We start from the raw sequence: 18,667 nt of genomic DNA, 5'->3' as shown, positions 1-18,667 counted from the left end.
TCTTTCTCTCCCTCACATCTCTCTGAATAAATCTTAATAAAAATCTTGTTTCACCAAAATAATAGTTGTCACTTATATTTTATTAATTAAAAAATTGAAATCCGGCAAGTGGAAAATATGTACAGTTTAAAATTTACACACATTTTCATTATTATTTCAACTACCAGTAAGGTCACCAAATAAGAGTGACAAGATTCCATAATGACTTGCCATACCTCTGATTGCAGCCACTTTGTTTGAATCCAGGGGTTGGTTATATTTGGTTTCTGATGAACTGTAAGCCATGATTTCCTTTGAGAACACAATGCCAACCAGGTAGCAGATTGCATGCTCAGGACTGCTCTTCTGTTGTGCAATTGCCAAATGGTGACTAAGTATCCTGACATTTCTTTTTGGATCACCAAGATAAGCTGAAATATAGGAAACGTAAAATTCTTGTCCTTCGTGCAAGGCTACCATGAAATGTCCCCCATTAACATCTTTATCTCTAATTCACAAATTTTTACTATATTTTGCTACACCTTTCCTTAAACAGGCTTCTGATGTCATTTGAATATTAATATTTTTCACCTTTACTAGTCTTAAATTTGCTATACCTGAGTTAATCTGTTCAATGTCTTGAATACATTTTATTCATGAGTCCAAGATACCTGTTAATCTCTTATAATCAGAACTATATAACTAAGTGAATATATGCTCCCTGTAGACAATTATTTTTTGCTTTATGGGTCACACCCGGCAATGCATAGGGGTTACTCCTGACTCATGCTCTCAGGAATTAGTCGTGGTGTTCAGGGGACCATATGGGATGCTGGGAATCGAACCCAGGTTGGCCGCGAGCAAGGTAAATGTCCCATCTGCTGTGCTATCGCTCCAGCCGCTGAAGACAATTTTGAAAGTAATTTGTTATAATTAAAAATCCAAACAACTGTCCTATATATTTTTTACAATGATGAGTTCAGTTTCATCAATTTGCCCCCATGTTCTTAGTATATGAGAAAACTGATGCCTAGAGGAGGTTAAGTTATTTGAAAAAAGTCATACTGTCCATTTTAAAACCAGTATTAAAATCTGTCACTTTATAAGCAAGAGTTCTATCCTACTAACGTTGCTGTCTTGCATTCTTTTCTGTTTTTATGCCTTATGAAACAGCTGAAATATGATTTTGAGACCTTGTTTTTGTTTAATATTTTTAAGCTTTTCTCCAGTGTCTGTCTTTCTTTCTTTCTTTCTTTCTTTCTTTCTTTCTTTCACGTTTGCATTCCTTTCATGGATTCTTTGACAGGTGAGTTTCAGGTTGTACTTAAGTTCAAATAATTGTTTTAAAATAATTAAATAAAAGTTTTGGGCTGGAGTGATAGCACAGCAGTAGGGCGTTTGCCTTGCACGCAGCCAACATGGCCGACCCAAGTTCGATTCCTTCGCCCCTCTCGGAGAGCCCGGCAAGCTACCAAGAGGATCTCGCCCGCATGGCAGAGCCTGGCAAGCTACCCGTGATGTATTCGATATGCCAAATACAGTAACAAGAAGTTTCACAATGGAGACGTTACTGGGCCCACTCGAGCAAATCAATGAACAACAGAAGGACAGTGACTGGACAGTGAAATAAAAGTTTTATAATCAAATAAAAGTTTTCAAATAATTATCAGATCTGATCCTCCCGATTCTATTAATATGTTTGTTACTTCACTGGCAAATAAATTAGTAATTAAGTTAGAGAAGTGGCTTGAAGTCCAATAAGGAGTTGGAATTTGAATCCAGACCATCTGAATTGGGAACCCATACTCTTATAATAACCATTATGTTTTGCTGTGTCACATACTATATAGATATTCCAGGAATCATTAAGTCCTATGGTTGCTTATTTAGCTATTCAAATTTTTTCATGATTGAGCTGTGGCTCAGTGGCAAAGGCACATAGCTTGCAAATCTGAGACCTGGGTTTGTACCCCAGCACCGCACAAAAAGAACATTCCTGTACCAATATTTTAATACAAACCTTACTTTATGTTTGCTTATTTGTGCCAGGGCATAAATAAGGATATTTATACAAATTCTCCTCCAGAAAGGTTCTTCCAACTTATTCTTCTCCCAACAATCTTTATTTGTTTTTGGAGTTGGTTTTGGTTTTATTTATTTTTGGGGGGTTTTGTTTTTTTGTTTTGTTTTTTAGGGTTTTTTATTTTTTTGCTTTTTGAGCCACACCCAGAGATGCTCAGGGGTTACTCCTGGTCCTACACTCAGGAATTACTCCTGCTAGTGTGCTTGGGGGACCTTATGGGATGCCAGGGGTTGGACCCGGGTCGGCCATGTGCAAGGCAAATACCCTCCCCACTGTACTATCACTCTGGCCCCTCCCAACAACCTTTAGTACAAAATGTACAGCTTTCAATTTCTTTTAGAAGACTTAGTCAGACCACCTAAATGAAGTCTCTCCTTTAGGACAGTAGACAAACTACAGTCCCCAGGTCAATCCTGCAATGGGTTTTTGTAAATGAAGTTGCAGTGGCACATTGCCACACTCATTTATCTATCCACCTCGATAGCTGCTTCCACAATACTGTGACAGAGGTAATTACTTACAACAGAACCACAAAACCTAAAATATCCCCTCTTCCAACCCTTCATACAGAAAAGAGTTTGTTGGGTCCTACCCTAGGATATTAAGAAAGTTTTGTTACTCAAACTAGACAGCAAAGAGAATATGAAATACTAGGAAGGCTTGCCCTATTGACCACAAAGCCTACGGTCTCCATCTCTCTGCCACTGTGGCCTACTGGACTATACAACAGAATGTTAATAAACATAAGCTCTGAAGTCAGAGTGTACAGTTAAAGAAAGAGTTCTGGAACTCACCACCTCCATGTCTTAGGGAATAAGAGTAATTAGTGTATCTACATCACGGAACCATTATAAACATTAACAGGGGGACAAAGGCACACTCATTGAAAAGCATACTGCCTTGCACATAAGGCACATTTAATGAATGTTAGAAATTATTTTAATATTGCCTAAAGTTCAGCCCTCAAAATAGAAAACAAAGAAGCTTCGAATATCTTATTTCATGAACGTTGAAGAATACTGGTTAAATACCGCCACCTAAAATATGCATCACTTCACACTCACCCAAAAAGGATGTAGTAATGTAAGATGTTACGGCAGAACCTTGATCATTGTCATCTCCTGGTGTAGTTGGCTGTTTTGATGTCCCAGGGAGGTTTTCATCGTCTTCTATTTTTATTATTTCTACAAGTAGAAAAGTCATAAGATGGGGCCAGTGGTTAGGGTATATGCCTAGTATACACCTGACCCAGGTTCAATTCCTGGCACCATATGGTTCACAGAGCAAAGTTCGGTACATCCCTGAAGGTTCACGAAGACTGTATCCATCGTGGTCTTGGAGGCCCCCAACACCAGTAGGGTGACAGTGGTATCCCTGGCACTGAATGGTCCAAACAATGCTGCATCCTCAGGCCTTTGCTTAGAACTGCAGGTCTAGTGACTGAGAATGGCTACTGGGTCCCCAGACCTCCTGAACACCACGTCTCCAGACCTCCTGAACACCCTCAGAAGCACCCCTCCCCCCAAAAAATCTAAAAGAAAAATAAACTCAACCATAAATTGTATGTTCAGCAAAATATTCTTTCAAGCATGAAGGAGAAGAAAAACTCCTTCTCAAACCCACAAAACCTAAAGTATTTATCATTACAGCCTTAGTCTTAAAGAATAGCTAAATGAAGATCTTCCAATGAAAAGGTAATGCTGACAAAGGAATTTTCAAGCATTGAGGGATGAGAAAACAACAGAGCAAAAGTACTCATGCAGAAAAACACATACATTCACTGCACGGAACAATACAAAATGGAAGAACCACAATGAAAAGCAGTTTGGCAGTTTCTTTTTTTATAACTTTATTTCAATACTATGGTTTACAAAACTGTTCATAATACAGTAGTTTCGGGCATTCATTGTTGCAACACCAATCCCACAACAGTGTGACCTTCCCTCAACTACTGTTCCCAGTTTCCCACTCCCCACCACCCAAGTCTTAGAAAGCATGAAATAATATTTTTATACTGGTTACAAAAAATGATAAATGGCATTACCAAAAAATAGTTCAGTAAAAGAAAATTTGTGAAAACCATTACAGGCCCAGAAGTCACACCCACATCCTACAGCCTCTAGTATAGAAAAGGCCCAGCCTCACAGCTTCATAACTAATCTCGGAAGAGATTCAAAGCTGAGGATCATCCCAGTTCTACAGCTCTGAAGTGTGCAGTTGCAAACAAAACTATACAATACCCCCAAATTCCACCATACTGACAGCATAGTAGGAACACAGCAAATCAGTTGTATAAGTAGCATAGAAGACCAATAAGCAAAAGCAGTAACACAAAAGGCTCAACTAGCAACAAACCACTCAATAAATCTTCATATAATGACAGTTTCTTTTAAAACTAAACCTATCATCAGTGGAAATCACCTGGTTCATCTTCAATGGAGATGAGTATTTCTCAGAGAAGAATTGAGTTGCTATATGATCCAGCAATCCCATATCTCAGAATCCAGGTATCAACTCCCATTAAAAAGGACACATACACACAGGAAAATAGGATGCAAGGTATTAAAAGGGAAATACCTAGACCTTCCTTCACCCTAGAACTCAAGAAGGAGGACAAGGAAGGAAAGAAAACTAGGAGAGAATTAAAAGAGGCTATTAAAAGAGGGAATTAAAAGAAGTAGGCTAGGAGGAAGGGTCTCAGGTACATCTGTGATTTAGAGGTATGCACTATGTTTATTAGCTACACCAGAGTCAATAACACTGAAAGCAGGAGACCCAACTACAACAACCAAACTTTAAAATTTGGCTGTCCAGGAGGTAGAATGTGGGGTGGGAGGAAAACATGGGGACACTGGTGAAGGAAGTTGATCCGGGGTGGCAGGTTTGGATAGAATACTGAATGCCTGAAAACTAACCATGAATAACTTTGTAAATTACAGTATCTACTCCCAGAACAGAAAAGCATTCATTCAAAAAGAAAAGGTACACCATATTCATTGCAACACCCAGTACAATAGCGAAGATTTGGAATCAACCTAGATGTCCAACAATGGATCAACACATTAGTGGATCATGAAGATGTGGGGGGTGTGTGTGTGTCTGTGTTTATACACACATATATATATATATGTGTGTATATATAGCGAAATAGTATGCAGCTGTAAAGAATGATAAAAATCATGCAACCTGCTACTGCTACATGGATGGAATTGGAAGATATGTTAAATAAAGCCAGAAGGACAAACAACAACAATGATATCACTTATATGTGGTATTTAGAGTAACTGGATGAAGAAGTGCAATGGTTTAAAGGGGACGTATTTAAAGTAAAGGGGAAGGGGAGAAGAGATATATGAAAAGCAACAGAGGCAGGGGTCAAGGATATTCAAGGTACATTGGTGGTGTTAAGTAATTCTAGAGCTAAATATCCAAACCAGAGTCAACAACACTGAAATAATAAGACCCAAAATTTAATAACCAAACTTAAAAGGTGCCTGTCAAGATGGCAGGCTGGGGCTAGGGCGGTGGGGTAGGAGAGGGAACCTGGGAACACTGGTGGAGAGAAGTTGACACTAGTGAAGGGATCAGTGATGGAACATTTTCAAAAACTCAAGTATGAGTAACTTTGTAACTCACAATGCTTTAAATAAAATTTTGGGGAAAATATAATAAACAATTTTAAAAATAAACTTAGAGGGCTGAAGAGCTTATACAGGATTTTAGCATTTGCCTTGCATGTACCCAGTCATCAGACTCCACATGATGCCCTGATTAACACAGCTCCTTGCCAGGAACAATTCCCAAGCACAGACTTGGGTATAGCCAGATGTGACCTAATCCTCACCCAAAACAAACAAATATTTAATCTGCAATATGACATGACATAGCCAATTGTGATGTCACAAAAACTTGAGGCTGAGTGTTCTTGGCTATTCTATACAAGAGAATAAAAGCAGGTGAACAACCCAGACATGTTTTAACAGGCAAATGGTTAAGCCAACTGGTAAAGCCAGTAACACAGAATACTATTCAACAATAAAAATAGATAACTCAAAAAAAATCAGGAAAAATGTTAAACACAATAGGAGCATAAATTTTCAAATCACATGTACTAATTCACACAAAACTGAAAACACTACCTGGCACCTATAAAATAGTTAAAACTGAGTAGGGTAAAGAAACCTAAGTGGAATTAAGTTTTCAAAAATACAAAGTAAGTAAAATGGCAATACCAGTAAACTGTAATATTATACCAAGATCACCACTAGAAAAACTAATAGAGGCAATACACTCAAAACCTTAACCAAGATGGAACAGCAGAAAATCATCAGATAACCCACAAATAGAGGAGAAACAGAAAACTAAAAAGAGAAAAAAAAATAAAGTGGCACACCTTAGTCGTGGGCTGGAGCTATAGCACAGCAGGTAGGGCCATTTGCCTTGCACACAGCAGACCCAGCAGACCCAAGTTCAATTTCTCTGCCCCTCTCGGAGAGCTCGCCAAGCTACCGAGGGGATCTTGCCCGCACGGCAAAGCCTGGCAAGTTACCCGTGACGTATTCGATATGCCAAACACAGTAACAACAAGTCTCAAAATGGAGGCATTACAAGGCCCGCTCGAGCAAATCAATGAACAAGGGGAGGACAGCGCTACAGTGCTACCTTAGCCCTAAGATGTCACTAATTAGTAAAGTGAATGACCTAGTCATATCGATTAAATACCAGTAATTGATAAAATTTACTTGTTTTGGGAATCGCACCCAGTGGTGCTCAGGGTGTAATCCTGACTCTGTGCTCAGGGATCACTCCTGATAGGCTCCAGGGACCAAATAGGGTTCTGGAATTGAACCTAGGTTGGCCCCATGCAAGGCAAATTACTTACCTGCTGTATTATAACCCTACCCTAGTAATATTTCTCTTTGCTTTTTAGGTCACACCCGGCGCACAGGGGTTACTTCTGGCTCATGCACTCAGGAATTACTTCTGGCAGTGCTCAGGGGACCATATAGGATGCTAGGAATTGAACCCTGGTCAGCCGCATGCAAGGCAAATGCCTACCCGTTGTGCTATCGCTCCAGCCCGCCCAATAATATTTTTAAAAGACCAATTATATGCTATTTATAAGAAACTACAAATACTGACATATGTTGGTTTAAGGCAAAAGGACAGAACAGCATTATATACAATATTAATTCTTCTACCCACAAAAAGAGAGAAGCTATATTACTATCAGATAAAGTTACTACATTGTTTAGAATTAAAGGACCAACTTGAATATAATGATCCTAAATGTTACTTAGGACCCCAACATACCAAACAATAATCTCAAAATACATGAAACAAAAATAGGAAACTGAAAGAAATCAATTCCATCACTGAAGAAGAGTTTAGAAGGCCCCCCTCAGCAATTGATGGAACAAGCTGACCAAAAATCAACAGTAACATAAAAGACTTGAATAATATAATCAACCAACAAGATTCTCACTAAAATACATTTTACCCAATAAAAGCAATATACGTTTTGTTTGGTTTGGGGCCACACCCAGCTATGTTTGGTGCTGACTACTAGCTCTAGTGTTCAGGGATCACTCCTGGTAGGGCCACAGGAATCTTATGGTATGCAGGGTGTCAGTCGAATGCAAGGCAAGAGTCCCAACAACTTAACTATCTTCCCACCCCATAAAGGTAAAAGGTAAAGGTAAAGGCCCTCCCGTTGACCGTCGATTTGCTCGAGCGGGCCCAGTAACGTCTCCATTGGAGACTTTGTTGTTACTGTGTTTGGCATATCGAATACTCTCGGTAGCTTGCAGGGCTCTCCAAGAGGGGCGGAGGAATCGAACTCAGGTCAGCCACGCTGGCCGCTTGTAAGGTGAATGCCCTACCGCTGTGCTATCGCTCCAGCCGACCACCCCATACATTTTTTAAATTGTGAATCATTTACCAAGATAGACTCCATCTTGAATTGAAGAAAAACAAATTTTAAATAAATGATATAAAGTACATTTTTATCATAATGGAATAAAACTAAAGAAAAAATCTTCAAACATTTAGAAATTATATGGCACACTCTTAAATAATGCCATCAAAGAGAAAGACTCCAAGAAAATAATAAAATTCATGGAATTTAATGACTATATGACACATCAAAATATAGGGGCTGCAACTAAAGCATTAGTGCAAAACTTATAAAAAGCTTACATTAGAAAAATGGAGCAGACTCAGATTTCAAATTTAAAGTTCTGTATACCAAAAACTAAGAATAAACCCAAAATAAGCAAAAAGACTTCAATATATAAATAGTAAAGAAACTAAAAATATACACACAAATATAAAATAACAAAAATAGGAGACTAACACCTAAGAATGGCTGAGATTAGTACCAGGAGGTTCGCTCCATGGCTTGAAGTCGCACATGCTAGGGGAAAAGGCAGCTCAGATAGAGAAGGGAGCACCAAGTAAAGGGTTTAGGAGGATCCTCCCAGGATGGGAGAAGCATGCTGAAAGTAGAGTATAGACCGAACATGATTGCCACTCAATGCCTCTTTTGCAAACCACGGCACCCAAAAGCAGAGAGAGAACAAAAGGGAATGCCCTGCCACAGAGGCGGGGTGGGATGAGGGGTGGGGGTGGGAGGGATACTGGGATCATTGGGGGTGGAGAATGGGCACTGGTGGAGGGATGGGTACTCTATCATTGTATAACTGAAACCCAAGCACAAAAATTTTTAAGTCTACAACTGTGCCTCATGGTGTTTCACTAATAAAAATTTAAAAATAAATAAAAATAAATAAATGAAAAATATAGACACAAAAGGAACCCAATGAAGTAAAAAATCTGGTGTCTCACCTTGAAAATGCTAGATTGAAAGAAAGGGTGGGGAGCCATGACATGGTCTGCAAGTATCATGAGGGCACTGTGTAGGGTCTTAGGCATTTTGATAGTCGTGAGATAACTATATACACCAAAACTGTAATTGTCACACACTAGTGTAAATATATAACCTAAAATAGAATTATTTTGTGGTGGAGGGCTGGTCATGCAATAACACTGTACATCAACTAAGATTATTAATACTAGTGTAACCATGATTGTCACATGTTGTCCCATTGTTCATTGATTTGCTCAAGTCGGAACCAGTAACGTCTCCATTCGTCCCTGTCATGTGATAGTGTAGCCCAAAGGCGTATTGGCGGCTCTTTCAGAATCAGGGGAATGAGATTCATTATTGTTACTGTTTTTGGCATATCGAACACACCACAGGTAGCTTGCCAGGCTCTGCCGTGCGGGCAGGATACTCTCAGTAGTTTGCCGGGCTCTCCAAGAGGGATGGAGACTTTTGTTGTTTTATAGTTTCTAGATCTTAGCTATTGATGAGATTAAACTTTAAAAATAATTATAATTAAAGTTTTAAGAGGGCCCATATCACCCCGGTCTCCGGCAACTCAGCAGTCATGCTCATAAGCCACCTTTGGCTGGCACCAGATCTCATCACCGGCCACCATCCAGATCACATGTCCATCTCCCAGAAGGGAGCATAACATGATATTCGCCATAACCATGCTGCAGGATCCCAAGCCAGGCTGTTTTACTTGGGGAGCCCTGGTGGGAGGGGGGTGGGGGGAGGAGGTGAGACCCCTCCCAGCTCCAGCAGCTGAAAACCTCTCTAGAACTCTAGCGCAGCCATACTCAGGGCAATCAGGCAGAGTCTCATCCATGAGTGAACCTATGCCTGGACCACGTGGCTGCATTTGTGGCTGCGTAACACTTCATATCACGTACCCAACCCATGGGCTGGAGTGATAGCACAGCCAGTAGGGCGTCTGCCTTGCATGCGGCCAACCTGGGTTCAATTCCTCCATCCCTCTCTAAGAGCCTGGCAAGCTACCGAGAGTATCCTGCCCGCACTGCAAAGCCTGGCAAGCTCCCTGTGATGTATTTGATATGCCAAAAACAGTAACAAGTCTCACAATGAAGACTTTACTGGTGTCCGCTTGAGCAAATTGATGAACAATGGGAGGACAGTGCTACCCTACCCATACCCAAGAGTACCGTACCACATCTGATAGGGTACAAAGTATGAGGCAACCAATCTAAAAGGGAAATATTTTTCACAGATAGATAGATAGATAGATAAAAGCACACAAGTCTCAACCTCTAACAATATATTAGTGATCTCTCATAGAAGGCCTTAATGAACCCTGGGTAAAACAATATTTACCCACTTTCCTCTGAGGATACTCTTTTGTAGCATTTTCAGTGATTTTTGATAACAAACAACATAAATTTTATTGTTTCAGTTCTGCTTTGGGGCAGGGACTGGGTTTAGGGATGGAAACACCCAAAATATCATGTTTATTTATGGTGGAAATGTGTAATGGTGGTGTGAATATTAAATGTAATAAAATATTTTGAGCTAATTTATAAAATAAAAAATTCAAAAATAAAGAAAAAAAGAAAAAGAATTTCAAAAAATCCTTAACTATGAGTATTTTAAAGAAAAGCATTAATTGCAAACTAGCACATGGATAGGTAGTAAACATTGTTATCCAAAGGAGAACACATATGAAAACCATACTAAAGTATTAGTATACACTCATAAGAATGACTAAGTTCAGTAATAGTGAAAACATCATATATTGGTGAAGATGTAGAAAAACTGAATTATTCATACACTGATGGTGGAATAGAAAACAGCATAAATCATTCTGGAAAAAAATCTACCATTTCCTGTATAACTAAAATTGTAATTACCACATCACTCAGTAATTGTACTCTTGGGCACTAGTCATAGAACTATCAAAATATTCACACAGAAACCTGTACACAAGAGTTCACACAACATAAGGAGTACTTTACTCTTAGTAGCCAAAATGTGCAAACAATCCAGATATCCCTTAATGGGTGAATAAATTGTGGTACAACCATACCACAAATTAATTATCATCAATAAAAACAAACTACTTATATATATATACCAATTTGAAATGACTACATTATAAAGAGGGAGAACAGATTAGTACTTACCTAGGTTAAGAGTAAAAAGGGGGTGAGAGGAAGGGGGGCTGAGTTGTCTAAGGGAGGGAGATGGGTACAATGGTGATGGTGTGGTATTGGAATTATTTGCATGAGAAAGAATTAATATTATTCCTTAATGGTTTAAAAATAAATCAAGGAATGAATAATATTAAGGATGTGGATATGGTTATAGAAAGGCTTCCAGTGGTTTCTTGGAACAGAAAAGTTCTATATCATAAGTACAGTGAGTACCTGAACCTGAAGGTATCCCAAAATGCAGAGAAGTGTAAAACACATAGAATCAAAGAGTATAAGTAAAGCTAGAAGCATCTGAATAACTTTTAAGTTTTATTTTATTTTTTAAATATTAAATTGGGCAAAACTGGATAAAGGTTACACATTCTTATAGTTAAATGTGATTCTGAAATCAAAGTTAAAGCTTAACTTTGAAAAATCACTACTAAGAACATTATGAAGACTGATTAATCGAGATTTAAAAGCTATTTATAGTATCTATGACTTAGAACTCACCAGCACTTTCAGTGGAGACCAAAGACTCTGAATTAGCCTCTGCAGCACCAGCAACATTAGTTTTCCTTAAAGTTGACTGACTTGTTTCTGGTTTCAACTCTGTATGAACAACATTTAAACATGTAAAAACATTTCCAAGTGCTGAAAGACAAAAAAAATCAAACATAAAACTCAGCAGTGATTTTTACATCAGGTAAAATTATCCTTCAGAAACGGATAAAAATAAAGATATCTTTAAACTAAGGAAAAACATTTTTTACAACAAACACAGATTTATCCTTAAATAGCTAAAGGAAGAGTTAAAGACTAATAGAATAAAGGGAGGATTCTTCAAAGCATGAGGAAGAGCAATAGAAAGTAGAGAAACTAGATCCTACATAAATGCAAAATAGTACAGCTACAGTGGAACAGTTTGGCATTATTTTATAAAACTCTCGTTACCGTTAGCACAGGATCCAGCAACAGCGTTTTGGAGTATTATCACAGGAAAACAAAAATCTATATACACACAGACCTTTACATAATTGCTTATAGAAGCTTTACTTCTTATAACCCCAGATGAGACAAGCCAGATGTCTTTCAACTAGTGAACAGATAAAAACATGATACACACACATGATGGAATATTACCTAGCAATAGAAAGAATTACTATATACAGACAGCAATTTGGATGGCTCTCCAGATTTACAGTGATTGAAAAAAGGCAACCCCCAAAGTTCATGTACAATGTGATTTATATAAAACTCTTCAAATGACAAAATTGTAAAGATCAACAGAATGTTACTGTTTGGAAGGTTGGGGACATAAACAAGGACATGACCAAGGAGGAATAAAAATGTGAGAAGGAAAAACAAGGCATGGTTTTGATGTGTGGTAAATGATCCCTGTGGTGACAGAAATGTTCCAAATATGGACTGTGATGGAGTATATGAAACCAGTACAACTCATTAATTACTATAAAACTGAATATACAGGGGGCTGGAGAAATAGCACAGCGGGTAGAGCGTTTGCCTTGCACGCGGCCAACCCGGGTTCGATTTCCAGCACCCCATATGGTCCCCTGAGCACCGCCAGGAGTAACTCCTGAGTGCAGAGCCAGGATTAACCCCTGTGCATCTCCAGGTGTGACCCAAAAAGCAAAAAAAAAAAAAGAATATACATATATATACACAAACACACATAAAATCTACTGTATCTCAAAATTTGTGAATTGTGTCAATATTTCTATCCTAGAGAAGATACCAGTAAGACAATAATAATAGTTTAAAAAATGACCACTCTGGACAAGAACTGAGTGCTAAAAATAGTAGGTAAAGGGATAAACATAACGTCTCAGTACATAAATTGCAATTCGTAGTCCAGAAGAAAGAGTAAGAGAAAAAAAGAAGAAAACTGCCTGGCATAGAGGCAGGCTGGGGTGGAAGGGGGTAAGTGGGAAGGTGGGCAGGGCAGGAACTAGGACATTGGTGGTGAGAAATGTGCACTGATGAAGGAATGGGTATCAGAACATTGTATGACTGAAATTCATGAACAACCTTGTAACTGTGTATTGTGTAATGATCTAATAAAAAAAACCTGGTTTTAATACTGTACTCTAATTTTGTGAGACATTACTGATGGATAACTGACTGAGTCAAGTGTCTATGTGATGTCTGTATTATTTCTAACAACTGCCATGTGCAGTTGAAGTTTTTCTCAAAACTTTATTTTCAACTAATTGCTTTAGTTTCTAATTATACTCGCTGATAGTAACGGTGTTAATAAACCTGGATTAAACGGTGCTATTTTAAGCATCCTTTTCCTTTCAAACTCACCAAAATTGGCAGGCAAGAAAAAGCACGAAATATCTTGACCACTCCTATTTTCCAAGAAAAATGGGCAATTCACCACCTGAGTGTTCTTCTGTACGCCGTTTTCTGTTTTGACCACCACCTCTGAGGAAAACATTTTTTAAACACTATAAGATTCCCAATCTCATATTCTATATACCATAAAACTATCCTTTGCTGTAATGAAGTAATGATTCAATGTTAGACACTGACAAAGGAAAAGTATTTGTCACCAACTGACTTGTGCTTTTAAAACAGCTAAAGGAAAAAATCTTCAAAGAGAAAACTAATGCAAGAATTTTAGAACATCAAGAAGGAAAAGAGGTGCCAGACTACAGCAGGTAGGGCGTTTGCCTTGCACATGGCCAACCTGGGCTTAATCCCCAGCATCCCATATGGTCCCTGAGCAGCAGAAGGAGTAATTCCAAGTGCAGAGCCAGGAGTAACCCCTGAGCATTGCTGGGTGTAACCCAAAAAGACAAAAGAGGAAAAGAAATGATTTAAAGAGCAGAAATATGAACATAGCCTACGTTGGCAGGAATGGAAAAGGACACAGGTGCAATGGAAAACAGCTTGTCAGGGTACTTTTTAAATAAAGCTAAACATGTCATTTCTAACACTTTCAACAATCGCACTTTGGGGCATTTATCCCAGAGAAATGAAGACTTTTGTGAGTGAATGGAATTTAAAACTTATTAATGAGTACTCATAGAAGCTTTAGCCCTGACAGCCAAAGAAAGGAACCAGAGGTTCTCAATGGATACAAGTCATAGTGCATCCAAACCATGAAACACTACTCAGTAATTAAAACTTTACGAGGATGCTTACACATACAACAGTGTGGCTATGTCCCCAGGCAACTGCACTAAGGGAAAGAGACCATTTAAAGTCACGATTCCCTTTATGTAATAATGTTGAAGAGACAAATTCTAGATCTGGTGAACATATTTGTGGTTGCCAGCAGTTAAAGAGATTGAAGATAGGAGCAGGCAAAAACTGTTAAGTAAAGAGAGACAGGCATAAAATCTGGGAAAAAACAGAGTGCCCGAGAACAGATGACTGGTTAAAGAAACTGGTACATCTACACAATGGAGTACTATGCAGCTGTTAGAAAAGGGGAAAGGGCTGCTCAGATAGAGAAGGGAACACCAAGTAAAGGGTGTAGGGAGGATCCTCCCAAGATGGGAGATGCATGCTGAAAGTACACTATGCACCAAACATGATTGCCACTCAATGCCTCTTCTGCAAATCTCAGCAAGCAACCAACAGGAGAGAGAGAACAAAAGGAAATTCCCTGCCACAGAGGCGGGATGGGATGAGGGGAGGGATACTGGGATCACTGGGGGTGGAGAATGGACACTGGTAGAGGGATGGGTACTTTATCATTGTGTAACTGAAACCCAAGCACAAAAACTTGTAATGTCCACAACTGCATCTCATAGTGTTTCACTAATAAAAATTTAAAAAAGAGAGAGAGATAGGCATGGTTAAAACAGCACTGTGAGATCAGGGATGTAACTCAGTGGTAAAGCACATGTCCTTGTACATGGAGGACCTGGGTTCGAATTCCTGGGTTCACAAAAAAAGGTACTGTAAGGGATGATGGTAGCGAGAGACCTGTTTTCACTAACACTGCCTCTTCGTCTGTAGCAGAGCATATGTGAACCCACCACATAAGATAGTGAGATTATAAAGAACTAAATATATACACGAACACAAATGAGTACAAGTGAAAATGCAGGGATCTCCGTAATATCCCTGGGCAGTATTATGTTAATATCCTGGCTGTGATTGTTTTCTATTGTTTTACAAGCTGTCATCCTTGGGGAAAATTGGGCAACAGATATTTAAGATCTCTCTGTATTATTTATTACAGCTGCATGTACATCCACATTTTCTGAAAATAGAAAAGGCTACTATTATCTTACACTAAGAATGCTGATGAACCTAGACTAAATATGCTCCATGTTGTAAGTAACAATTCAATTTCAACAGAAAAGGGAGATTCCAGAGACATAATGAGGAAATATCTTGGCTGACATATTCCGATAGAAGTGGACAATCGGTTGTCTCAGAGTTCTTTTTCCAAAAGAGAACTTACTCGAACCTTTGCCAAAATTTATAAAGAAAATATTTTAAGTAATGAATAATTATCAGACAACATTACCTTTCAACAGCCACAATGTGGATGAACCTAATCATGAACATTCACAATGTGAATGATGCTAAGTGAGGTAAGCAGAGAAAGAGAAATACTACATGCCAAGAACTCATGTGCACAATTCTTTTATTTTTGAGTGGGAGGAAGGAAGATTGTACCACTCCAGGTAGTGCATAGGAAACCATGTAGTATCAATGATCAAACCAGGGCTGGCCTCATGCAAGATAAGTGTCTTAAACCTTGTACTATTCCTCTGACCACTCATGTGAAATCTTAAAAAATAAAAAGTTGATCAAGCTGCTGAGTTTGTTTCTTAGAATTGCTGTAATACATAAATAAATAAATAAATAGATAAACAGAAGTCAGGCCCAGGGATGCATCTCAGTGGCACGGTGTATATCTCGGTGGTACAATGATATTCCTCGCATGCATGAAGACTCAGGTTCCATCTCCATGCACTGCTCCACATTACTGATTTCAATCCCTGGTGCTGTCAGTGTAATCCCCAGCATCTCAAGTGTATGACCCCAGAGTACAAGCAAATGTGTGCAATCCTGAGACCATGCAACAACAACAAAGGGAAGAGAATTGGAGGATGGGTGGGAAGGCTGAATTCATAGAAAGTGAAAATAGAATAGTAGCTGTTAGGGCAGGGTGAGGGGTAAAGGAGTCATTGGAGGAAGCTATTAAAAGTGCAAACTTTCAGTTATAAGTGAGTAAAGTCAAACAACTGTCTAATGTGTTACATGAGTAATATAGATAACACCGCATTGTATAACTGAAATTTACCAGATGAGAACTTAAGCATTCTTGCCACACACACACACACAAAAATAAATAAAAAAGGTGAATATGTGGGGCTGGAGAAATAGCACAGCGGGTTGGGCATTTGCCCTGCACACAGCCGACCTAGGTTCGATTCCCAGCATCCCATATGGTCCCCGGAGCACCGCCAGGAGTAATTCCTGAGTGCGTGAACCAGGAGTAACTCCTGTGCATCGTCAGGCATGACCCAAAAAAGAAAGAAAAAAGGTGAATATGTGAGATGATGGATGTGTTTCTCAAAACATCACATTATACACTTCAAATAGATTATAAATTTGTTTTACAATTTATATTTCAGGAAAGCTGAAGAATTGAACATTCAGATTTTTTTAAAAAATAATGAGGGAAGATAAAGACATTTTCAAGTGAAAGAAAACTTGCAGACTTACACTTGAGTATGACTAAAGTTTTCAAACAGAATGAAATGATAAAAGAGGAAAATGTAGCACATCAAAAAGGAAAAAACAAAGAAAGGTGGCAGAAATGTGGCTGCAGAAAAAGTGGATCACACAGACAGAGCTGGCAGCTAAGTCAAATGCTATAGAATATATAAGGAAAATGTTTTATTTACTTCCAAAACTACATATGTGATTACCACAAAACCAAATATTTTTACTCTCGGGCATTATTTACAATACATTAAAGCAACTTTACAAAAAAACCTGCACATGAATGGCGATAACCAATTTTACTAAGCACAGTGAAGTGCAGATCTTTAACACATTAAAAGATCTAAATACTGGTATCCCTCTATCTCATAGACTAACGACAGTGAAAATTTTAAAAAAATAAAGAAATTTAAAAAAAATATATATAACAATTCACATAAATCTCAATCTTCAAGGACTTGGGCTGAGGTGGGTGTGGTTACAAAAGATGCAGATGAGGCAAACTATGACAAAGGCAATGTTTCATATCTTGATTTCAGTGGTAGAGAAGCAAAGCTATTCTTTGATTGCATCAATATCAGTATCTTGGCTACGATGTTCTATTTCAGTTCTGCAAGATGTTCTTACCAGGAAAAAATGGGTAAAGTATAAATGAGATCTTGATTTCTTACAATTACATGTGTATCTGAAATCACTACAACAATCAAAGTCTAGGTTCAAAAAGTACTACCACTAGTTTACATTACTGGCATGGGACAATCTACATTAAACAGTGTTAGCTGAAATATGTATCTTTTCAAACTCACCCAAATTGGGCATGACCGAGATATAGCAGGTAGGCTGTGGGGTACTCGAAGCAGTTGGCTGACTCGGAGGCTGGGAACTCTCTTGCACACTGGATTCTACATTTGTCTGCTCATCTACAAGTATAACTTTTTCTAATGCTGTAAGACAAGAACTCTCAACTGTGAATTCCATATTAGGTGAGATTATTTTTCAGGAAAGAAGGAAAAATAAAGACATTCTGAGAGAAAGGAAAACATTTTTTAATTTTCCTGGACCCAACGGTCTCACAAAAGAACAGCTAGAGTAAAATCTTCACACAAAACCATATGAGAAAGGATCTTTAAATATCAGGGGACAGGAAAAACATGTAAAAATCAGAAAGATGGCTGGAGAGATTGGTTCAATTATGCATTGCTATTGGGAATGTAAAATGGCAAGTCTCTCTGGAAAATGGGTAGCTTTGTATAAAACCAAACATGTTACTATCCTAAGATCTGACAATCACACTCTAAGCACTTATAACAAGTGAATGAAACATTTATACAAATTTCATGCATAAATGTTCCTAGTATCTTTACTTGTTATATCTAAAAACTTAGGAAAAAACAGATGTCCTTGGCCAGAGAGACAGTACAGAGCACATGCTTTGCACATACTCGATCCGAGTTCAATCCCTGGCCCTACATGGTACACCAGGCATTCACCATGTAGAGGCCTGGAGAATCCTGAACACCACTAGGGTAGCTCCGGTCTTATACTGGGGATCCCAAGCAGCACATCTTTGACATTGAATCACCATCTCAGCTGAAGAAAAAAAAATAGATGGCCTTCAATGGATGCATTTTGTTTTGTTTTGCTTTGCTTTGGGGGCCTTCCAAAGCAGCGGAGTTTGGTCATCACTCACAGCCATATTTAACCTAATTGTAAAGGCAAAACCAGTTCAAAATTCATGAGCCCAGTGATGTGGTGGGGCCCAGTGATGCTAGGGTCCACCAAGACAACCCCAATGGAGAACTGAGCTGAGGTCCTATTGCATGGCAGGTATGTGCTCCAGACCTTTTATTTATC

General features: G+C 38.6%; 1 protein-coding gene across 1 annotated transcript in view; it reads right to left on the bottom strand.

Moving 5' to 3' along the window:
* Positions 1-18,667, bottom strand: part of BEND2 (BEN domain containing 2) — a 46,963-nt gene that overhangs the window by 11,930 nt on the left and 16,366 nt on the right. The window contains exons 9-13 of the mRNA XM_056131137.1: positions 17,620-17,757; positions 13,424-13,543; positions 11,609-11,707; positions 3,127-3,246; positions 216-410 (exon numbers count right to left, since the gene is read on the bottom strand). Of these exons, the coding sequence (XP_055987112.1) occupies positions 216-410; positions 3,127-3,246; positions 11,609-11,707; positions 13,424-13,543; positions 17,620-17,757 (672 nt within the window). The remainder of the gene's footprint in view (positions 1-215; positions 411-3,126; positions 3,247-11,608; positions 11,708-13,423; positions 13,544-17,619; positions 17,758-18,667) is intronic.

Source organism: Sorex fumeus, unplaced genomic scaffold, assembly GCF_029834395.1.
Source record: "Sorex fumeus unplaced genomic scaffold, SorFum_2.1 ptg000086l, whole genome shotgun sequence".
Lineage (NCBI taxonomy): Eukaryota > Metazoa > Chordata > Mammalia > Eulipotyphla > Soricidae > Sorex > Sorex fumeus.
Note: the sequence above shows the minus strand (reverse complement) of the source record. Positions and strands in the feature narration are given on the sequence as shown.